Below are 25,205 nucleotides of genomic sequence, written 5' to 3' on the forward strand. Positions count from 1 at the left end.
TGGTGCACTGCAGCAGCTAACATGGTGCTGGTCTTTTTTTTCCATCAATTTTGGGTTGCTTAGATATAAAGTGTGTTTGTTAATGCTTCAAAAAGGAATGGCCAGGTGTAAAGGGGGACTTATTTTATAATATGAAGGATACAATAGGAGTTCCTGGAAAACAAAAGTGGTGGTGGTGGTGGGCACCCAAAACTTCCAGGTGGACACCTATAACATCACCTATAACTAAAACGTTAGCTTTTGGTGGCCTCATACCTAAACACATATAATTTTACTGCATCAAAAGAGACTGAGTCACCACATATTGCCCTGTTCTCTAAGCACCTGCGTGCAATCTGTACTAACTGTGGCATTTTCTGCTGAAATTTTAAAATCAGCAGCAGTAATGTCGTAGAAAATAAGCACTTTTAAGTGTGTTACGTCCTTAAAATTTTGGGCCCCCTGCAGCCGCTTCCTCATATTTAGCAAGATCAGCCGTGAACACCCTTTCTGTCAGTGTGCACACACATCAGTTTTCACTGAAAATCCAGCAAAAACATCACTAGTAGTGATGACGTAGGGGCCAAAGAATCAGGATCTGACACTCCAGGAAGTGTTGATTTTCTGCCAGATTGGCAGCACCGTATCTCTGCTTAAACAGCTCCAACTGCAGAAGAGTTCTACTTTAAATTTATCATGTACAGCTTGCAAGCAGGTGTTTATTGAACAGGACAAAATGTGGTGACAGTTTATTTAAGCTGATTACTTCAACATGTATGAATTGTGTTATGGTTTTTGAAATAAACAAGACATCATTTCATCAGTAGAAAAAGCAAAAGCTTGATATTGTTCCTCAATGGTTTTTCTAGATAGTTGGATGCTGTGGATATTAGCAAAACTACATCGCAGCTGGTGAAAACAATGAAAGCTTTTAAATCTATCTACTAGTCATCTTGTTTTCATTGTTCATTATGATGTATCAGATAATTGGTATTTAGGTATCAGACAAAAGTAATAATTTCTTATGGTTTATATCAGAAGGTCATGAGATGACCAGAGGGTCATCCTTTCATCCAACCCAACTGTAAACTCAGTTCACCCTGGATTACCTCATTTCAGATTCCACCCTCCAGGGTGACCTGGATACTGCAGTTAATGGCTAAGGGAATGATCTGACCGTCCACCAGGTCATCTTTTCATTCCCTGGAGGTCAACCCCACCCCAAAGCCTGGAACTAAAACAAAGTCCCAGAATATTAAGAAAAATGTGCTTTCGCACTTCTAGGTTCACTGATCCAGTGAAGTGATATGGTGACCGGTAGATCACCCTTTGACTTTTAGAAGGTGAAGAGGCTTTACCATTGCTTATAGTAGCTGGTCTGCTGTCAATGTGAGACTATTACATTGCTTATCACTTAATCTGTGGCCACCTGAAAGCAGAAGTGTGTGGACAAATTATGGGAGAAAAGGGGTCAAAAGGTGATTTCTTTTGTTTGAACTTGCTTTTACTGATTTCTTCAAAGTATCCAAAGTGCAAGAAAGATATGGCAAAGTATAGTGCACAAGTACATCTTTTCAGTTATCGCAGTGACTACAGCAAGAATCAGCATTACTAAACAGCAGCTAGTTATTTCAGGCAAAATTAGTGCCCATTTTAAAGGCCCAATTACACAACGTACCCCTAAAGTTGCAACACTTTTAATGAAAAAATAATAAAACTCTAAACCCATGAAAGGATGATTGATTCCATCTATAAAGCATACCTTTGGGCACTTCTGGTGTTACAGGCTCAACAGAAGAAATATATTCATCCACAGTGAATGAGTGATCGTCTACAAACTGTTCTATATGGTTTCCATCCATGAATATATCAATCTAACAGGAAAACAACATTATAACTCTATCAATATATGCTTATGGGATAATACATAGTCTATTACCACAAATGTATAGCCATATACAGAAAAACTACAGTACTGCACATAAATGCCTTATTTAGTAAGAGCACACTAGTAATCATAGAGTCAATGACAACCTACCAGCAACAGGATTGCTAAACTGAGCTAGAACAGGGTAGATAAGGTAGAAAATAACCATTTTCAAAGGATAGTTCAGTAATGGCAACCAGTGTATTTTCCTATTAAGACTACTACTTGACCCATTTCAGAGCCAAAATGGGAACACTCTTTAAAGTGGAACTCCAGGCTTCCTAATGCTAACTACTGTATGCTTAAGCCTGCTCCCACCTCCTTCTAAATCCTATTCTAACTACCCTGTAGAAGAAATATGTGTATGCTTACCTATTCTCAGGGAGCTCCAGTTGGTCACATGATCTCCCTAGTGGCCAGCTTCAGGAGAGTGGGTGGAAAATGACTGGGCGGTAACTTCACCCATAGGCTTGCTGTGGGGCAACTGTTGTTGGCTGTCCCTCCTCTTCCCTGAAGCCGCCATTGAGAGATGATCACCGGCACATCCTGAGAATAGGTAAGTATAAGCATCTTCCTTTCACAGGGTAGTAAATATATGATTTAGAAGGGGGGTAGGAGTAGGTCTAAGCATAATTAGCAATAGTTTGGAATTCCGCTTTAAATCGGACCTTGCAGTCTTTTGCAAATAAAAATAAAAAATGAACAAATAAGTAAACACCTCAGTCCATTTTCATAGGTGCCTGTGACATTACTTCTAGTACTAGGAGGATCCAAAATCTTGCCAGACGTATTTATTACACAGTGAAGGAGAGAATTCTTTGAGATTCGTAGTTCTTAGCTTTTCCAGGATTCTGAGGTTAGACTGAATGAAATCACTACCACTTAGGCAAGAAAGCCAGAAGCCTGGATCTAAGATAAGTTTTTTTTTGGTAATTTTTTTGTTGGTAGGTCCAGTGATGTACGAGAGAATAAAGGGCTCAGTTTGCCTATTAGTAGTACTGTAAGAAAATGTAAAATGTGCTTTTTTATAAAAACGGAGAAAAGAAAGAAAACCTACCTTGACATCTTTCCTGGGATACAGGAAGAAAAATGGCTTCAGGACAGGGGATCTATACACACAAATGAGACAGTACCGGTTTTTACCAGAAGGCAAATCACTTAATCAATACCATAATGTATGTCATGACAAACACGTTTAAGCAGCAGAAAACAAAGCCAAATTCTTTGCTGAAACAATTTTTAGAAATTGATTATAAGGACATATTTACACTACAAGGTTCTTTCCATCAAACATGCTGTCTAGGTATCCAAAGGTAAAGGTTTGAATAAAAACAGTTTGCCATTCATACTGCAAGTATTTACCTGAACTTTAATAAAGTGTTACTAAACCCAGGACCCTGCATCCGGTCCATATGGTACACAGAACATGGAAATGCAATTATTTTAGAAATTATAAACTGCTAAATACCTTATCTCATCAGCAGTATATAACAGTTTTGTGACTTCTATCAGTGTCCGGCCAAGCAATGGTTAAAGCTTGTACAAAATGTTTTCATTCTGATTGTCCTATAAGTCTGCATGACCCCTGACCATCTGTCCGGACAGTGCTGATTGGCCCTGTGCCGATGACACCCCACAAAAAAAGAAAAACAACTCTTTAGCAATATACACCAAACTGAGCATGTGCAGAGTGCTTCCTAGGGCTCTATACTATCAGCAGGTGGAATGGGGACTGTGAAAGAAGGGGAGGATCAGAGAAGACAGGATCAGACAGCTTTTTTTTTTACACAGTGCAGAGGATTAACTCCTTAGGTTCCACTATGAGTATAACAAGCATGCTTTACTGCATATATAGACTGATTTTACTGTTGTGGGTTTAGTAACACTTTAAAAGGGAAATACATTTTAAGAACTATCAAGGTAGTAGTTCCATGGAAAAGGTGGCACTGACAGTCCAATCAACTAAATATTTGGCTCAAAGATAGATACTTACACTTTTGGTCGTCCTCCAACAACTGCAGTTAGACCAGGAGCTAAAAAAATATATAAATAAAAACATTATCAGGAACTCTTCTAAATATCACAGTCTATGAATTAATCACATTTTTTTCTTGGCATAAAATATAGTAAAAAAAAATGTTAAATCTATCGTTTAGCAGTGATTCATTTTTTCTTCACTCAAACTAAATAGTAACAGGCAAAATAATTTCATAAAGCAAACAAATTTAAGGCAGGCTGAAACAACCAATGTATACATTTAGAATATTTTATTTCTAAAGTATTTATTCCTCAGTGAACACTTTTTACTATTTTGCGAATAAAACAATTAGCAAATGTACATGCTTTAACAAAGTGCAGCCACTGTTCTGTTCTCAGCCCAAATATTAGTGATCGAATCAGTGTTAGTTTTATGTGCCCTACATAATCTGCCTCACAAGATAAACAGTTCTAAAATGGTTAAGTCCATGTTTTGTGAAAAAAGAATAAAGCTATCTTAACTTAAATTACATTATAATTATTATAATTAAAGGTAATTCAATAGTTAACTTTAAATAAAAATGTATTTTTAAATTTGCTGATTTGTTAAAGAAGGCCCAACAGTCCACAAGAGATTGCATCGGCTTACAAATACTCTGAAACCTCCATGTCGAACTGAAAATTATTAGATCACTAGAATGTAGTGTGATTATTATTATTATTATCATTATAATACAGGATTTATATAGTACCAATAGTTTGCACAGCTCTTTACAACATGAGGGCAGACAGTAGATACAATACAATTTAATACAGAAGGAATTAGAAGGCCCTGCTTGTTAAAGCTTACAATAACTATTATAACTAAAAACAATTAATAATTATTATTAATAATATTTTATGCAATTTTAAACAAAAAGGAAGGAATGTACCCCAAAGAAATGCAAAATATACATTCTTCTTAATGACATCGTAGCATTACTAATATTGTCACAAAAAGAGTCCTTTCTAAAGTTTTTAGTACATATTATAAAAGGTTTTATTGTGGGAAAGCGAGACTGGAGCTTGCCTGTAGTTTAGTCACTGTTGATGTTTTGAAGGCATGAGCAGGGAAATACACTGTCACCAAGCCATTGACCTTATTGGCTAGGAAAGGTCTTGACATTGTCAGCTATTATCTTTAAGAATGAGGTCAAACAGGGAGTAGGTCAAACACTTAAACTTATGACTTCTTTTGCAAAGTGTCTTCAGCTTGCTATGTACTTCTTATCAGTCATAATATTTATAAATACAGAAGCACTTTGAAATCTCAAGCTACACTAACCAGCTGCCATTGTGGTGTCAAACGGCGGTCAGCTCAATGTGAATCGCAGGTCAGCATCTTATACAGTGGTTATATGCTATACAGATGTAGATGGATTTCTTTCAGAACGCAACATGCAAAAATTAGTCATTCTTATCAGTAATAATCTCATTTCATCATCTCATTGCTATCATTTTTTGACCATGAAATCATTTAACCTAATATAGTCCATATGTTCATGATTTGACTGCTAACCCCCCTGCTGCTAGTAACCATCCAAACTGATTTTTAAAAGGTCTTCCATCCAAAATTTTAAAAAGTCGCAAGACCTACTAAATAGTAACAAAACTTATACCAAAATACAAAAAAACTACTATAATTAATTTTGTATTTTCCTGGGAAAGAGGTCCCACATAAATTTGACATATTTAAGATCTTGTTAACCTCCCTGGCGGTATTCCCGAGTGTAGCTCGGGGTAAAATTTCAATACCAAGAGCGGTAACCTCGAGCTACACTCGGGCTTACCATGCAGCGTTGCTCAGGGGTCCCTGCAGCACTTACCTTGTCCTTCGCTCCCGCGATGTGTCCCCTGCAGCGTCCCCGGCCATCTCCTCCGGCCAATGCCGGCATCCGGCTTCCGTGTTTTGGTCCCTGGGACGTACGGGCACCGGAACCGGCGGCAAATTTGAAATTTTTAAAAAATTTCATTTTTGCTGTCATTGCTGTTTCAATGCATTTCACATACATTTTGTCCCTACTGCTTTGTCCTGTGCCCTGCCTGCATTTTGACTGTTCTTTCTGCCTTGAAACTTAGAAAAGTCCATGGCGTCCAAAAAGCGTCCCTTTACGTCAAAAGCGGTTTTAGAACAGCGATTGTAAATTAGAACCACTTGCAGAACTGAGTGATGATTCATGGGGAAATTCGTCATCAGACACTGAAAACGATTTTGCGACTTTGCTCAGCGATGTGCGAATTTGCCTCTTTATTTCATATTTCAGTGTTTTTGGTTTGATTATATTATTGAATTAAATTTATTATATTTTTATTTTTATGATTAATAAATTATAATTTATGATTTCGTGCTCCAAGTTTTATCATACCCGGGATGTTTACTAGACTCTTGTTTGTACAGATTTCAGTGAGTTATTCCTAAAAATTACAGCCTACAATAAAAAACTACATATTTCCAAAAAATGGTACTGCTTTCAGCACAAAAAAAAAATCGGAAAGAATCATACCGCCGAGGAGGTTAAAGCACACATCACACGCTCACAGCATAGAAAAAAAAAAAACACTGTAGCTGCATAGAGACTGTCACCTATTCAGGGGTACTCTTTCCACCCATGAGCAAATTACACCTCTTTTGTCCTGTTTTCCTGCTGATCCTTCCTCCACTGAAACTGCAGCAAAATACCATTTGTAAGCTCTATGTTGAGTGTTACACAAGGTTAAAGTCTTACTAAACCCAGGACCCTGCATTCACTCTATCTGGTCTCCCACAGTACACAGAACATGGAAATTAAATTATTTTCTCATCAGCAGTTAGAGCAGTCTTGTGATTTCTATCAGTGTCCAGCAGAGCATATGTTAAAACTTGTAGGAGGAGTTTTCACTTTGTTCTAGGAGGATGCAGAACCCCTGACCTCTGTCTAGACAGTGAAGATTGGCCCTGTGCTGATCACATGCACTCTCCCAGAAAAGAAAAGCCTCTCTAGCAATACACACCAAACTGAGCATGTGCAGAGCGACTCTACACAATATGTCTTATCAGGAGATAAGTGGAGGACAATGGAAGACGGGGGAGGATCAGAGAAGACAGGATCAGTCTTTTTACACACAATGGATTAACCGCTTAGGTTCCACAGTGAGTAAAACAAGCATGCTTTACTGCATATACAGACTGATTTTAGTGTTGTAGGTTTAGTAACACTTTAATGATGTGTCATGTGACAGTGTTCGAGCCTGATGATTGAATGCTAGTCCCCAAGTATTGCTTATGGCACCTGAACAACACATTTCCCACTGAGGAAGGAGCAGCATTTGTGCACTGCCAAGGTGAGTATAATTTTGGAGGGTGTTGTCCTGTATAGGTGAAGTGACAGAGTTATTAGAATGCCTGCTTGCCTAAGCAGGCTATTACAAAACTTACCATTGTGGATATGGGGAAAACATGCATACCCCCTCTCTCAATCCACAATGCAGTGCTCAGTGTGTACAAGCTATTGCTCATATGTAGTTAGTAGGGGGCATTGATAGCTTTATGCAACACCCATTAAGTTTGCATGTGCATGGAATCTTTGAAGACCAACTCCAGGATTTAGAAAAAAAAAAAAATCTACCCTTGCAGTGGGCCATGGGCCCTGGACCAGAAGTCAAAGTGTTGAGAGCTGTAAGTCACTTAACCACTTGCCTACTGGGCACTTGTACCCCCTTCCTGCCCAGGCCTATTCTCAGCTTTCAATGCTTTTGCAATTTGAATGACAATTGCGCTGTAATGCAACACTGTACCCATATGAAAGTTTTATCATTTTTTCACATAAATCAAGCTTTCTTTTGCTTTTATTTAATCACCACTGGGGTTTTTTATTTTTTGCACTATCAGCAAAAGAACAAAATGTTTTTGTTATAAAATTTTGCAAACAGGTAACTTTTCTCCTTCGCTGATAAGTAGCACTGATGGGCACTGATGAGGCTGCACTGATAGAAAGCACTGATGGGCACTGATAGGCTTCATTGATGAGGCAGCACTGGTGGGCACTGATGAGGAGGCACGGATAGGCGTCACTGTTGGGCACTAATAGGCAGCCCTTAACGGCACTGACTGGCACAAATTGGCGGCACTGCTGGGTAGCACTGTTGGGCACTGATGGGCAGCATTGTTGGGCAGCAATGTTGGGCACTTTTGGGGCTGCACTGATAATCAGTGCCCTGATAATCAGTGCCTTGATTATTAGTGTAGATTAGAGATGAGCGAATTGAACTTGGAGAAGTGGAATTCGTTTCGAATATTAGGAATAATTCGATTCGCACCGAATCCGAATTTTAGCAAACTTCGGATGCACGAATCGAATTTTCCCCGATCAGCCGGCAAAAAGTGTCACTGCAGAGAGCTCCGCTATTTCTGACAGTTCTCTGACAGTTCCTTCACATTTACAGCGGTTGAAACATTGTATCTATTTGTTTCCATTTAGGATACAGATGTTTTTATTCGGAAACAAATAGATACAATGTTTCAACCGCTGTAAATGTGAAGGAACTGTCAGAGAACTGTCAGAAATAGCGGAGCTCTCTGCAGATACACTTTTTGCTGTACTGGAATTCTTCTTCTTTTCATTCTTCTTCTTCTTCTTTTCATTCTTCTTCTTCTTTTCATTCTTCTTCTCATTCTTCTTCTTTTCATTCTTCTTCTTTTCATTCTTCTTCGCATTCTTCTTTTCATTCTTCTTTTTCTTCTTCTTCGTCGTGCCCCGTGACTGCCCAAATGAGTGAAGTGTGCGGTGATTCTAAGATCGACGGCACTCATCTGCATGTCATACTGACTGTCAGTATTATTTCTCTTCCCCAGCAGACTCCAAGGGCATTTAAATTAAAGGTACAGTGTTCTGCACTAATATAAAGGCTCTCTGAAGCCTAGAAACCCTTTTAATAAGTTAAATTCGCAGCGAATAAATTCGCATCGAATCGAATTTCTCCCGCAAATTCGGCGAATCAGCCGAATCGAATTTTTGAATAATTCGCTCATCTCTAGTGTAGATGTCTCCTTTGACAGTCGCCGGTTATCGGCAGTACTTTCCTCACGCTGTGACAGCATGAGGAAAGTACTGCCGATAACCGGCAATGTGTATTCACATAATGCTCAACTGTGATTGAACATGGTGAAAGGATGCTCTGATTGGCCTTTTACCATGTCATGTGATCAGCTGTGTCCAAAGGACACAGAGATCACAGAGTGTGCAATTCTGGAGGAAGTCATATGACACCCTCCCAGAACTGGACGACCATGCTGTAGCCATCATTCGGCTATAGTGCAGTCAGGAAGTGGTTAAAACAACATCTATCTTTTGTGTTTATGTAAACCGTTTAGCCATTACTGGTAACCATGAGTTAATTTGGATGATTTCAGTTCTGATATGGACTCACTACTCATATATAAACAGTTGCTGGTTTGGTGAATCAGCCAGAGACTTCTCAGACTACAGTAGTGGTTGTCAAGTCATCAGCTAAAGGGGGGGGGGGGACGACTCAAATGCATCACTAAAGGGCTGCACATAATGCCCAATAGAGGAAATGAGGGTCAGAGTGTGGACATGCTACATTTTTGGCTGGGAATATGCTGCAAGACAATACAAATCTGGGAACATGTTACATGAGGCTAGTAGAGATCAATGCTATTACCCTAATCAATATTCCCATTGCAAACTTCTAAAGTTCGAAGGCCACGCCAGGGATCTACAGTGACTTGCATCTCTTGCAGCACTAGGAAGAGTCCTAATCCCTCCTGACAAACATCATAAAATAAAAGGAATGAAATATTCAGCAAGGAGAATAAAACTCTTCATGTACTGTAGCTGTGATGCTCCATGTAGCATCTCTGCTAATCAGCTGCAGAGATGTCTCCACTAAAGCCGCCAAGTGATCTACTATATATTTAAATGCTGGGGGATTCAACTGATCAGCATATCTCCAAATCTGATGTGGTTTGACCAGTGCATATGTTTGTGATTATTTGATTACATAGGTGACTTTAAACCCTTGCTGAGGATGTCAAGTACCAGGAAGGTGTTCTGGTGATCTCCACCCCTCACTGAACAAATAAAGGTGACACTTGTCAATTTGAAGCACCAGCAGTAGGAAGGAAAAGAGATTTCTGAAATAACTTAACTATACAGAGACTTCACATTAGAGTCTCACAAGTAAGAAACCCACAAGCAGGAGCAGACTGACAACTCATGGGGCCCCCGGACAGTAGGAGATAATGGGGCCCCCTGTGTCCCTACCCATGCTCAAGCCACACCCACACAATGCCCCACCTACATATTTCAGCTCAGCTGCATAGGGGGAGGGGGTATTTAAACTCTTCAATACAGGGCACTTTTACCCCCTTCCTGCCCAGGCCATTTTTCAGGTTTCAGCGCTCTCACACTTTGAATGACAATTGCGCGGTCATACAACACTGTACCTAAACTAAAATTTTTATCATTTTCTTCACACAACTAGAGCTTTCTTTTGGTGGTATTTAATCACCACTGGGGCTTTTATTTTTTTTGCTAAATTAACAAAAAAAGACAGAGAATTTTTGAAAAAAAAACAAAACACGTTTTTCTTTGTTTCTGTTATAAAAGTTTGCAAATAAATAATTGTTCTTCATAAATTTAGGCCGAGATGTATTCTACTACATGTCTTTGGTGAAAATAACCCAAATTAGGATGTATTTTTTAGTTTGTAGGAAAGTTATAGAGTTCACAAACTATGGGATATATCTGAATATTGATCAATCCTGAAGTACTGACGGCCAATCTAATTTCTTGAGGTCCAAGAATGTCAGAACAGTACAGATATCCCTCAAATGACCCCTTTTTGCAAAGTAGACAGTCCAATGTACTTCATAAGAGGCATGGCGAGTTTTTTGAAGTTGTATTTTTTTTGTCATTTTTTGGAAAATGAAAAAATTAAAAATATAATTTTCACTATTTTTTTTACATACTGTCACCAGTGCAGTACAGCGTCATCATATAACTGACATGGCGGTGATCAGGTACACTGACTGGTGACAGTATGAAAAAAAAATTATATAATTTTTTTATTACGTTTTCTTTTTTTTTTTTAGATTTTTTTTTTCATATTTCACCATGACCAAAGTAGTACAATGTTACCATAGTAACATTGTACTACTTTGGGAAAGTGATCAGTATTTATTTATTTTTTACACAATTTGCTTATAGCAAAGAATTACTTTACTATAAGCAAGCATTTACCTGAATGACATCGATTCATTCAGGGGTTTTTTTTTGTGTGCTTAGCTGTGATTTGGCCATGGCTAATCACATGACACAGCTGGGCTGTGATTGGCCCAGCTTGTGCATGTGATCGCTGTGACCATTCACAGCTAGCCACACTAGTATATAATGGATGGCATGAATTAAGCCATCCATTGTATACAACTGTCATGTGACCTGCTGTGATTGGTCACAGCAGGTCACATGGTACTGGCAACGGGGCCGGTACTCAGATCCGTCATCGGCCGTGTCCAAGGTACACGGCCGGTGACAGATCGCGCCGCTGCGCGGCTCTGCAGGCGTGCAAACTGCGCATGCCTGAAAGGACGCCATATGGTGTCCACCCTGAAAGTGAGGGTTTTTGCCAGCCACCATTCGGCCATAGGCCGGGAGGGAAAGGATTAAATATCGACCACAGCATACTGTAGCTTGCAAGGTAGTTCCTGGCTTCTTTCTGTAGAAGCCGCTGGGCACTTCCAGGTTTAAAGATGGCTGTGACATGGCAGTCATCTTTATGACACAACCAGGGGCAATTTATGAAAGCAGTGGCCTGTGTCCAAGAACATAATTTGAGCCCTGACAGCAGAGAAAGAAGTGTGGTGTGCACAAAAATGGATGTGTTTTTTGGGAGCTGTAGGCAACGCTTGCTGGTTACATTGTACAGTAAAGATGTCCGATGACTGAGAGGTTAATTGCCTTGTGCAGCTTGTGCGACAGACCATGGAAAATCTGACAGTGCATTTTGTTCTGAAATATGACAGAAACTCCTGTTAGAAACTAAGAGGAAGAGGGGGTAGTGAGATAAAGACAAAAGAAGGGAGGAAGAGAGAGATGGAAAAGTAGGAGAGAAATGTAGGAAGGGGAGAGAAGGGGGAGGTGAGAGAGAGAGGGAGGGTGAGATAGAGAGGTAGAGAGAGGAGGAGTGAGAGAGTAAGAGAGAGGGAGAGGGTGAGAGAGAGGGGAGTGAAAGAGAGAGGGTGGGTGTGAGGGAGAGGGAGTGAAAGAGACAAGGAGAGGGTGAGAGAGAGTGGAAGAGGGTGAGAGGGAGGGAGAGGGTGAGAGAGAGGGAGGGTGAGAGAGAGAGATTGAGGAGAGGTGAGAGAGAGGGTAAGAGAGAGAGGGGGAGGGGGAGAAAGAGAGAGGGTGATAGAGAGTGTGAGAGAGGGAGAGGGTGAGAGAGAGAGAGAGAGAGAGAGAGAGAGAGAGAGAGAGAGAGATTGCGAGAGAGGGAGGGTAAGAGAGAGGGAGGAGAGAGGGAGGGAGGGCGAGGGGGAGTAAGAGAGTGGGTGAGAAATGGAGGGAGAGAGAGAGTAAGAGTGGGTAAGAGAGGGAGGGAGAGAGAGGGTGAGAAAGGGAGGGAGAGAGAGAGAAGGAGAAAGAAAGAGAGAGAGAGGGAAGGAGAGGGTGAGGGAGTGAGAGAAATAACATGAACATGTTTCTAGGTTATAAATGTCACAATCCATTCCATTGAGATTGCATGACCACCAACTGAACTTTCTTGTGTAAATATAGCTTTTAACAAACAAAACACAGCCAACATCATATCTTCACAGTACCGAACAAACATCCTTCAGAGGTCAGATTTAAATTATATTGTGACTATTAATTATGTAGAAGGATAATCATTTATTATGTAAGGATAGTGGGAAAAATATGCACAAACATTCAATTAGAACTAAATGTATAGAACATGCTGTACAAAGCTATACGGTATGACATACTTGAGTTTTCCATGTAAAAAAAAAAAAAAAAAACTAGTGGTAATATGTAAGGCGGATGGGAAAATATGCAGAAACATTCAATTAGAACTAAGTGCACAGAACATGTTGTCAAATACACACAATACAGTTTTGAGCTCTGTTTTTCATTTATGTCTAATAACGCAGTGAAATCTAAAGATGCTCATAGTTTAATTTCATTCATCAACTTCTGTCAAGCAGGAACGGCCATAGATGGATCAAATGCAGGCAGTTCCTGCTGAACCAGAACATTTTCAATCAATCTAGGGCCGGCTCAAAGTGGTTTACAGTGGTTCTAAATGTACAAGGTCACTCAGCTTGTCCAGGCTGGGGAAAGATCCCGACTTTAAAGTCGCGATCCACCCCAGAGTCTGGAGCGACTCCTGGCTCGGTCTGTCAGGGATCCACTGAGAGCCTAATCCAGTTGTTCCCTCCCCCTCTACAGCCCCGTGCTCCATTGAGCGCCCTTGGGTGGGGTGGGGGGGGTGTGAGAGCAGAAAGCGGTGACTGACAGTGAACGCTCTCTGCTCAGAGTGGCTGTGAGAACTCAGCGATCATGTGATTGCTGAATTCTCACCCTTAGAGCCAGCTGGGCATATATCCAGCAATGGACTGATGCTGCAGGCAGAAAGGTATGTATGATTTAAAAAAAATTTAAATACCCATACTTCTTTTAATACATTCTTTGCGTTAAAGGATAATTTCACCTTTTGGTAAAAAATAATAAACACACATTTTATTTACAGCTAAGCTGTCGGGACTTGTAGTTTCTCATTTACAGAGGACTGTAACTGAGTGACGCGGACAAGCGGACGGAGCCCTGCTCAGAATTTTTTTCTAAATTGACAGCTAGCGAGGGGAGAGAAGATCCCCCACTAGCTGTCAAAGTGAGGGATTGGCGGGGAATGGGGGCCGGTGCTTTCAAACCATGTAACATCTTACACCCTGAATATGGGTGTAGCATGCAACCTGTTATGAAAGGTGAACTTATCCTTTAAGGTTAAAAAAACCTTCAGAAAGCAGCTCCCCCCTCCAACCCCCTTATACTTACCTCAGTCCGGTCTCGATGTGCATGATGTGTATAGTGGCTCTCTTGGGTCTCACTCTCTCCTCCACTGGAGAGAGTGGCAGCAGTGGGAGTGGGGGTGTCAATGGCCACACAGAGCGGGCTTGGGAGCAAGCATGTATGAGTGCCCCCAGAGAAAAGGGGTTACTTTAGTGGGCAGTCAGCAAGGGGGAGCAGCCAGGAATGGCATGGTTGGCATGTTTGGTACTTAAAAAAAATGACTTTAAGAAAGCACAAGAGCAGAGATCAGACAGCTGCTTTTATTTTTAGTGCCTGTATTTACAGTTGCACGTGAAAATTTTTCAGAATTTAAAATGTGACATCATCACAGGGAAACATTGGGCACCTGTGGGTACTGCTAACTGTCCCTTAAGATCAAAGTACATCACCACCAGATCGAAATATACACATAGGATTCACTGAAAAGGGACTGTTTAATATTCTACTCCATTATTCACAGCAAAATAGGAAATTAAATTTCATAATAATGTACACAGGATGCAAATACATGTAGCACCCTCCTAGTTACATTAGGTGGAGCTAGATCCCTAATGGTCAGACAGGAGCTGAATGCAATGCTATTGCTCAGGTACAGTAGCCAAGGGGGTCAAATACGGGTCAGGGCTGAGAGACTCTGCAGGCCAGCCCACTGGAATTTCCCCCTGCTCTGAGGCTTTCGGAGGAGGGCCTTGGAGGCAGTGGGTGGCGTAGCAATCATGCACACAGAGATGGACGTGGTCATCCATTTTGCTCCAAACCCCTCCATCTTGTATCTCTTTCTCCCAAATCAGATTCCTCCGATATCCCCCCTCCCTCTCTGTTGAGTGACATGTGGTCTGTTTGATGCAGATCACAGGTAGCAAACTCACTGGGAGGGCGTCATAGCTATAAACCCCACTAGCTGGTGCCCCTATGTCTGCGAGACTCTTGCTGGAGAAGGGATCGGAAAACCATAAACCAAGCCCTCACTGAGCTTCAAAGACATTCCAGGTAGTCGTAAAAACAGACTTACATTTAAAAACTCACTCTTCCATATAATTTTATATCTTCAAATAGGACATAATTACATAAACATAGAGCACATATTCGGGTGGCTCACTTTAATACAAGTCACCTAATATATTACACCCCCTAGCTGGCATATACAGGAGAGCAGAAAATTATATCTCCTTAACCATCCAAGCAGGTATGTCATATTTCATATCTAACTGTTCAGCAGATGCGTCTGCATATTACTCTACTAGTGGCCAGGCTGCTAAATACACCGAGAATAAGTTATGAACCATGACATCAACGGTTTTCATCAGTTTTTGGTTCTAGCTTGGGTTTCCGCCTCAACACTCCTCCCCAAATGAGGCGATTGGTTCTCTGCTTTAAGGAGACACCCTGCTGCATTCCTAGAAAAAGCTGAGCTAAGCTTAGTTAAGAAAAATTGAAGATTCTCCCTTTTAACATCGGAACTAACTTCGGGAGATAAGGCATCCTTTCGGCTCTGAAACCTGATCTGCTTAAACCAGGACGTTTGGCAAGTACTTTACCTCCATAAATTCCTTTCTGTTATCTCTTTGCTGTGTTATTGCTCTTTGTATATATATATATATATATATATATATATATATATATATATATATATATATATATATATATATATGTATATATGTATATATATATATATATATATATATATATATATAGGCTACATCTTTTTCTGTAAATATTTTTATTGCACCCTTTTGACCTTTTAGTAATAAATCTTACTTTCTGAAAGTGTTGAACTGTTTCTAAAGCTCTTTAATGCAAACTAAGAATCCCTGACTCTGAAGAGCGCTACTGAGTGTGTGTTTTAAACTTCGGTATATCTCTGCCTGCGGTGACAGTGGTATACTGACGCTTATGCAAACATCATAGTGTTATTGCCGATATTGCCCAGTTTCCTCTTTCTCTGTACAAAAGGAGGTGGTGGCAGTGTGAAGGGTTAATTGCGTAATTAACCTGACCCAGTAACAATCGCTCCCAGGCTGCAGATACACAGATTGTGGTCCATTAGCTAGAAAATCTTTGTGCAGAGTGCAGCTGGGCATGGCATTGTTACGCACATGACAGCGCGGTTTTAGATTGGCTAGTCCTTCGGTCAGGAGTTTTGTGAGAAGGGCCGGGGTCTGACGCCGCGATCGTCACAGGTGGATCTGAGGAGTGGTCGGCTGCACCTTTGAGGGACCTCAGCCAATCCACAACAGGAGGCTTGGCAAGGGGCTGGACTTCCTGAAAAGGTGTTACAATCTGCTCAGTAGGAGAGGAGTGTGGAGGTGGGAGATGAGTGAGAGTCAGGAAGATGTGAGGCTGGAGGAAGAAGGCTATCAGCAATCCTGCTGGGATGGGGACAGCCTGTGAGCCTGGAGCTGGAAAGGAGGAAACCTCAGGACTCACTGGTCCCCTGAGAGAGGACCACCTGTGTGGAAAGGAAGGACCAGCCCAGCTGATAGGTCTGGTAACAGCAGCCATTCCACAAGCTGTACAGGAGAAGGAGCACTCTGGTGTGAAACCAGATTAGCCCTCTGCTAGTGACTGTGCACCTTATTTAAGGGAACAGAAGCCACATCCCCTGCTCAGGAAGAAAGTCTCCAAATTGCTGGGTGAAGAGGAGTTCATCTAGGGTCTGGGGTCTGGCTAGCACTCCAACAGAGACTGTGTGTCAGAGAGAAGAAGCTGTGAATAGTTCAGGAAGTTATCTTTAAGAGGTCAGTTCCCTTGGGCATCTTATACACCCCTATACCATATCAAAGTTTAATCCCCTCAATAAAATAACAAAACAAAATCTCAAGGCCTGATTTCTGTCTGTGGATGAAAGCTGTGTGCAAAATGCTAACTGACTGGGTGTGAAGGACTACAGGGGGACCCAAATTCATCAACAATCCCTAAGGGGGTAGTGCTACATACACATAATTGTTGATAGGTGCCCCAGCACAAAAAGTACAAGAAAGCTAATATTTCATACCACCAATTCTGGTAAAATGTATTATGACATGGCATGCCACAAGTAAAGTCACATGCGTTGGACCCTATGAAATATCATACCTAAACTGCACATGAGAATTACCACAACTTACCAAAAGTTAAAATTAACCAGTTAAATTAACCTGAAGCAGCAATATGAGTACTGCCTGTTCAAATGGATCTGTGGTAAGAATAAGTAACACCAGCAATATAATAATTATATAAACCATGTAAAAATTAACTGAAATTGAAACCCTTTCCCAGCCCTTCGTCTTACTGCCATACAGGTCTAAGTTGTGGACATATAGGTGTCTCTGGCCAATTCACCAAAGGTCATATTCCAGCAAATGAAAATACAAAAATTATTGCCATCCTTGCCATTGCTCCCTATGGCCAAATGAGGCGTACACCAGTTGGCTGGAGCATAGGATGCAAGAGGAATGGGTGCTACAAGAGGGAAAGGCGGCCTGAAAAAGTGTGGGCCAGCCAGCTAGAACATCTACATATCTGCAACCCATTCCTGTAATGTAATCTACACTTCTAGGCAGGAGGAAAGGCTAAGGATGGGCACCTGAGGAACTTCAGCTACCATTTCAATTATCACAAACTTGAAAATCATACACTTAGTTTGAATTGCCAAGATTTTTTTCAGCGGGTTTGCTTCAAAGTTGAAATCCAGCCAGGCACTAAATAAACAGCTGGAATACAAATATAGAAACTATATCCTTCCAAATATTTTGATAACACAAATCTATAATGCTGACAGGACAAAGAAACAGCAGCGCACTGATGAGTCATCACCCTGTCTTCTCATCCAATCAGCATGGTCACTATCGCAGAGCCTAGTTGGCTCTTAGTGCTAGTCCTCTCTGAGTGGTGCTATAGAGGGGACTACAAGAGACTGATATCAAGATAAACTCGCTGCAATGTAAAATACTTTTTTACTGAATAGAATAAGACACATAGAGCCATGGCGGGGAAGTAGGAAAGGTCAAAATAGGAAGGGTCAAAGAAAGAAAATTAATAAAAAATTGGTCACAATGTCACCCCTCTCCTGGGTAAGGACAGAGTAGGCAGGGATTCACATGGAGTTGGACAGCTCGTTGAGGTAGGTGTCTGTATACATGAAATACTTCCAGGGTCTTCCATGTTGTGCAACGTGGCTGCAAGGTCTTTCATGTCCCGCTTGTTAACCTTGGCGGAACGGAGAGCTTTCGTAGGGGGATCAGCATCTCTCCAGCAAAGTGGGAAACAGGCTTTAGCAGCATTAAGGAGTTGAATCATAAGAGAGGTTTTGTATTTTTTGACAGGTCTCTCTGTCAAGTGCAACAGATCTACAGCAGTGAGTTGTTTAATGACAGCGGTTACATCTTGCCACAACAGCTGGATTTTCGGGCAATTCCAGAAAATGTGGAGCATGGTTCCACTCTCTGTGCCACAATGCCAGCATGTGTCAGGTATCTGGGAGAGTATACAGTGAAGCAGGGCGGGGGCCCTGTACCATCTGGTGAGGATTTTATAACTAGTCTCCTAAACCCTGGTGGTGATGGATGGCTTCTGGGCAAAGTGGAAATTTTTTCATCTCTGAATGTGAGTTAGACTCAGGTCCAGATCAGATTCCCATTTTGTGAGAAATGGGGGCATGTAGTCCTCCTCAAGGTGAGTCAGGGAGGCATAAAGCAGGGAGAGAGAATTACATATTGGTTCTCCCCATGACACAGTGATTCAAAGCCGCTGAGCAGACAAGCAATGCCTGTGTCACGGGAACGCCAGCAAAGAAAATAGCGCAATTGAAGTCCACCCCACAAATCTGATCAGCAAATTCCGACAGCTAACTTCTCTGCTGTCAGAATACAATGACACAGTGGAGAGGATTCCTACATCCATCTTGAATGTGTGGATGGGGGAATCTGTTTAGTATATTTTTCGTTCAGCCCGCTGGCTGAACTAAAAATAAAGAGCCATGTAAGGCCAGCTTTAGACTTTATGTTGTAGGGATCTGAGAGTAGTTGAGCAGTTTAGCAAAAAAAACTGGGCAGGGCACACACACCACTCAGCTTAAAAAATTGGTGTGTGTTGTCAGGCCACAACAGTTATTAGGAGGCGAGTGTATCTATGATAGATCAACAGGTATTTTTCTGTACTTGCAAGGTCTTTAAACGGATAACGCATGGGGAAATGTGCATGTACTGCAGAAATATAGTGTAGTTTTTTTTTTTTAATTTTACCTTGAAATACACTTTAAAGTGGTTGTAAAGGCTGACGGTTTTTAACCTTCATGAATTCTATGCATTACGGTAAAAAAAACTTCCATATACTGCTCTCCCCACAACCTCCCCTAATGATCACCTGATCCCCCTCTCGATCCAGCGATCTGCACAGGAGCCTCGGCTGCCTCGGGTCTCTCTCTCTTCATTGGAAGCCACTGGCTCCCACTGCTGTCAATAACAGCCAGTGAGTCAATAAGGAGAGAGCGCGCGGGGGGGGTGGGGGGTGGCTCTACGTGTCTTATCTTGTAGATGCATAGAGTGGAGCTGGGGCTCAGGTGTGAGCATGCACCAGTGCCCCCATTACAAGTGGCTTGCTATTGGGGGCACTGGTCAAGGGGGAGGAGCCTGGAGTGCCGGCGGGGGACCCAAGAAGAAGAGGATTGGAGCTGCTCTGTGCAAAACCATTGCACAGAGCAGGCAAGTATGACATGTTTGTTATTTAAAAAAACAACAACTTTAATTTCACTTTAACAGATACCAGTATTTGTAAGATATAACACTGTAGAATGTTCAATCTGCCTTTGAAGATCAGGAAGGATTTTGTTTCTGTGACAACAAGTTGGACCACACCTTAAGGGTTTATTGACTTCTGGATCAACTGCAGGTTTGAGATTTTGGGAACACGTGTAATTTTTTTAGCTTGGTACATCCTATGTACTTATGCATAATTCAATGCTCAGTCTCCGGTTATGCACATTAATCACTGTTCTCCAAGGAATGAATGTAAGTAAAAACTTTACCCATTCCTGTGCCAGCAGGTGCAATCTCCCTTGCAAAGATTTCCAGAGCTTTTTTTTGCTTGTGATGAACACCGAGCCAAATGACAGCTTCGCGAGCAAGCTGAAACAAACAACAAATAGGTATCACAGAACGGTAATAAACTCAGACATGCACTGTACCACGCCTTTAAAGAAAACATACAGGTTCTCAATGTGAAAAAGTCATCTGCCTGCTGTGTACAGGTATTTCAGGCATTAAAAGGCACTAGTTACCTACGTTCATATCCCATGTCAAAAGGATCAGTAGATCCAAAAATACAGGCTGCAGAAAGTCAAGTATCTGTAGTCTATTGTGCCCCCTCTGCAGCAAACTGGTACTTTACCTAGTATAGCAAAGTGCAAGTTTGCTTTAATTGCTTGCTGTCCGGCCTTTGTAGATAAGTGGCTGGATGGCAGCTTTCTGAGGATGGGAGGCATGCTCTGTTATTACTGTTTCAATCAAACCTGGCAAATCATAGAACAGGGTACAGAACCAAAGTGTTATAACAGAAACTATTTTTTTTTTTTTAAGCACTTGACCTTTGGAAGCTGGGCATGCACTCCTCTCTTCATCTCCATTTTATGGGGAGTGGGGGGATTAGACGTCTACAGAAGAATGACAACATTACTTATGCTTCCAGTTCATCTTACTAGGACACAGCATTTCTGGCAAGACCAGTGGGTGTTTTCCATACTTGCTGAAAAAGTTTGTAGCATGAAATCTGAAAACCAATGCAGCCATTGTGACAGCGTGAGAAAAATACTGCCGATAACCGGCAAGTGTATTTACGTGGTGATCAGCTGTGATTGACCCTTTACCATGTCACGTGATCAGCTGTGTCCAAAGGACACAGCGATTACAGACAGAGCCAGGTGCACGCTACTCCCAGAACTGGACGACCACACTGTAGCCGTCATTCGATCAAGGAGTGATTAAGTTATAATGCACTAGTATGCAGTGTATACTAACACATCATGTCAGACTTACATGTCATAATATGTTTCCCAACACTGTGGTGTCACTGATCTTGTTAGTCACGATTGATTCCATCTTTGCCTGTTCTTCCTTTTGGGTTTCGTCCCTTCGGCTTCTTGAATGGCTAGGATGCCATGACGTCACTCTTGTGCATGCACTCATCGTGGCACAGATTGGGTGCCATTAACGCACGCTGAGCTTCGCATGCGTGGCTCAGTATACATAACAGCTGACAGGCAGGGGAAGCATTTATGACAGAAGACACCGATAGGGTCTATTCTGTCACAAAAGCCATAAATGTCATAATTTTTTTAAAAAGTGGGTTTACAACCAATTTAAAGGTTCAGTTAAAACCAGAAGTATGCAGAGACTGCATTTAATGCTTACATCTTTTCCTCTAGCATGTGGTCCATATGAATCTTCAGCACCAATAATCTGCAGATGTACTGCACTGTAATCTTCCAAGCCAAGATGAGTGAACATATCTCGAGTTCTAGAAAAAAGTAACATAAGAGAAGTCACATTATATGGCAATCCATACCATCCAATTGTGGCACATATTAAGGTCTACTGAACAAGCATAACCTCCATCCAAAAACTGTCTTTAATAAGATAAAACCCACTTCTAAAAAAGACACTATTGTACACTTGGCCTAATACCTGGAGTAATCACACTATAACTTGACTTGAAACTAAAGGAAATGATTTAGTATAGTCCAAAACTAAATATAATTGAACTGACCTATAATGCTATTACCTGCTCAGAATGCTTTCAGCTGTCCGCCTTCCTTTTTCTGCTGCTCGTGGTCCTCCTACAGCACATACGGCTGTGGCTCTGAAGCCATCCAGATATGTGGCACACACCTAATTATATAGAAACTTTAGTTACACATATTAAAACATGCTTTATCATCATATACAGTTTTTGTTTTTTTTTTTTTTTAACAGAACCATCATAGATGTTTAATACCATGCTTCTGTGCTTGGTATAATTTGCCAACTGCTATTTTGCCAAACCTATTCATGCTAAAACAACTGAACAATACATGCCTGATGATTTTTGCAAGTGGCATTATACTCATTTGTTTCCTGTCCTTGGTTGACTCTTGAATGTTCATTACGTAGCCATTCAAAAATGGTGTAGGGATATTTTGCAGTTTACCTTCTATTGATTATAATGTTAGTAATCTGGCACTAACTCATTCTGCCTGCATAAAGTTTCCAGGTTCTTCTAAAACAACCAACAGTTCCAAAATCCAAGATACTCTATCATGAAAAATGTGATATGTGTGCTTCATTGAGGGATAAATGAAGTCATTTACTATCCAGTTAGTCTGCCACCAACAGGTGGATTGGACACTGGTAAACAAAAAAAAATACTGTAGACCAGCCAGGATAATCCCTCCTATTCCATTCATGCCTCATGTTTGTAGCAAGCAGTACCGGAGCATGAGAATAAACATAGAGGGATGTGAGCTGTGTCCACCAATGGACTCCAAGAAAAGGATTGTGTATTTACTGTTTGGACATCCAAAATCAGCTCAACTGAGGGGTGGACAATGGCAAACAATAACTAACAGGCCCAGTGTATACAAACCAGAAGACTGCCTGTAGCTCAAGAGCTGCCTTGAAGGGCCCACATCTGAAGTTGGCCCCAGATAGGGCTGAAATCCTGGCAGTAAGGGGCAAGACCAGATGGCATGTTAACATGGAAAATAAGCTTGATGCCAGAGGACCCATTGGGGTTTATTTACTAAAGCTGGAGAGTCCAAAATCAGACTCCCTTCTGCATAGAAACCAATCAGCTTCCAGGTTTCATTGCCAAAGCTTCATTGAACAAGCTGAGGTTAGAAGCTGACTGGTTTCTTTGCAGAAGGGAGTCTGATTTTGGACTCTCCAGCTTTACTAAATAAACCCCATTATGTCAGAATATTCACATCTAGTGAGGATTGACACAACATAAACGAGAGCCCTGAATCATAGACCATAATATGGAAACTGATTTCCTGATTCGCCAGAAGGGTGGAATGAAAAATCAATTTTCCAACAGGGAAAGGTTTAAGCATGGTCAACAGGGAGAAGAAACCCTCCTCCTTCTCCCACTGGCCATAGTCCGGCCCCCCTAAAGTCTGAAGGATAGTAAACTGGTCCTTTGTTTATAAAGTTTGGAGACCCCCTGATCTAGGGCATTAAATCTTTGCCTGCCTCTTCCTGCAACCTACTTTGTCCATTACTATAATGGGCATCTTAACTGACCAACAATGAGGAGCAAGAGGCAAGAGGCTTTTTGGGGTTCCAAAATCACTGCAGTAGAAATCAGAAAATATGTTCAAGCAGCTGGATATCTTTCGTCTTGCATACAAATTATCACGTTTTTTTTTTCCAGAGAGGCTCAGTTATCTGGAGTCTTTTTTCTTTAAAAAGTACAGTATGCAGATTACCATCATCAGTCATTTTTCCTGACCTTTTTTTCTCAGTCACTAAGTTCTTGTTTCCAAGGTATTTTCTACTACTAACATATCCTGGAGGATAAAAGGAACCATGTAAAGAAGTACCTTATATGATGAAGATGGTGGAATTCCTATTGCTCCAGTTACAGTGACAGCCTCCTCATCTAGGAGAGTAAATAATGCAGGTCAGATACAGAAAACAAAACCTTTAAATATGTTGACAGCACTTAGATAGCATTAAATACTGCAGTACATGCACCCTATGCATATTATTATTATTATACAGGATTTATATAGCACTAACAGTTTGCTCAGCGCTTTACAATATGCATAGACAAGAACATATTTTATAAACATAACCTTAGCTTTTTCATATGGTACATCTAGTGTTCTCAGTTGAACAGCTCTCTAACATGTAAAACCTGGCAATATGTTTTCCTTTTTTTCTACTTTATGTTTCTCATTAAGATTAAAAAACACTCAATATAGTTACTCTGAATTCTGTCATCCTAATGTAAAAGAAAAAAGACACTCTTTAGATCAGCCTCTCAACCTTTTCAACACAGAGGAACCTCTGAAATAACTTTCTGGTCTCAGGGAACTCTGGAAAAAAAATGACAATGTCAAAAACTCATGATACAATAGTGTGATGGTCAGTGGGAAGAATGCTCCTAACACTTGTGTCATTGGGAAGAATTAAAGAATTACCCCCTTAGAGAGAGATAAAAAGATCATAAGTATCAGTAGAAATGTATCTGAGAGTCAGAAATTTCTCATTGCTCAAGGAACCCTCTTGAAGAACCCTGTTGAGAAACCATGATTTAGATGATTTACTTGTCAGGGCCAGTAAAATGCAACACTATTTTACAGCAGTTATTTAGATTTTTTTTCTTCTTATGATATCTAACACATTGAGAATCCTGGTTTCTACAGATAGATACATTTTAATGCAGCAGACTTGATCTGAAGGGCAAAGTGTTACTCAATTGTTATTATAGCCTGGAGGATCGCAGTAGTGCTGAGCTGAAATATAACCTGGCTATAGGGCTTGGGCACAACTAAGTGGTCCAGCACAATGATTCAATGCATGCTAATGGTAAATGAGGAGCAAATCATTTTCTTCAAATTTGCAGTTCAAATTTGTGAAGTTATAGGGATGAACTTTGACATTGTATTGCCAAGCTCATGAGTTACAGAAATGAAAGAGGACTACATATAGGCCCGATGCTTTCAGATAATATACATTTTTGTAAGACGTTTCACAAACGTGAAACAGCAAAACAGGTTTGGTTGCCAGAGGTGCAAAAAAGAGACAATGGGGGAGATTTACTAAAACTGGAGCACACAGAATCTGGTGCGGCTCATTATATTAACCAATCCGCTCCTAACTTCAGCCTGTTCAATGAAGCTTTGACAATAAAAACTGAAAGCTGATTGTTACTATGCCCAGCTGCACCACTTTCTGTGTGTGCCAGTTTTAGTAAATCTCCCACAATGTGCCTGGCAACTGAAGGGGTTAAAGAAAATTATCTATAGAGGCTGCAATTGTTGACCACCAATAATACTTTAGGTCACTGACCCACAAAAAGAATACATGTTCTGACTAATACTTTTTAATCCACATGCTTACCGTATTTCAGCTCAGTAACTATGAAATTTTAAAGATCCCATGTGACAGCCAGAAAACTAGCATTTTCTGTATGTATAGGTCAACAATGTCAGTCTACATACTAATTCAGTATGCTTAAAATGAGTTTATATGTATTAA

At 40.9% G+C, this 25,205-nt stretch overlaps 1 protein-coding gene across 3 annotated transcripts in view; it reads right to left on the reverse strand.

Annotated features, from left to right (window-relative positions):
* Positions 1-25,205, reverse strand: part of LOC149468266 (uncharacterized) — a 134,850-nt gene that overhangs the window by 45,966 nt on the left and 63,679 nt on the right. For all 3 annotated transcript variants that reach the window (XM_089670427.1, XM_089670426.1, XM_089670425.1), the window contains exons 11-17: positions 23,543-23,601; positions 21,745-21,851; positions 21,375-21,480; positions 19,994-20,093; positions 3,900-3,939; positions 2,964-3,015; positions 1,742-1,853 (exon numbers count right to left, since the gene is read on the reverse strand). In XM_089670427.1, the coding sequence (XP_089526553.1) occupies positions 1,742-1,853; positions 2,964-3,015; positions 3,900-3,939; positions 19,994-20,093; positions 21,375-21,480; positions 21,745-21,851; positions 23,543-23,601 (576 nt within the window). The remainder of the gene's footprint in view (positions 1-1,741; positions 1,854-2,963; positions 3,016-3,899; positions 3,940-19,993; positions 20,094-21,374; positions 21,481-21,744; positions 21,852-23,542; positions 23,602-25,205) is intronic.

Source organism: Staurois parvus, unplaced genomic scaffold, assembly GCF_062004578.1.
Source record: "Staurois parvus isolate SC_StPar_1 unplaced genomic scaffold, SC_StPar_1.0 ptg000090l, whole genome shotgun sequence".
Classification (NCBI taxonomy): domain Eukaryota; kingdom Metazoa; phylum Chordata; class Amphibia; order Anura; family Ranidae; genus Staurois; species Staurois parvus.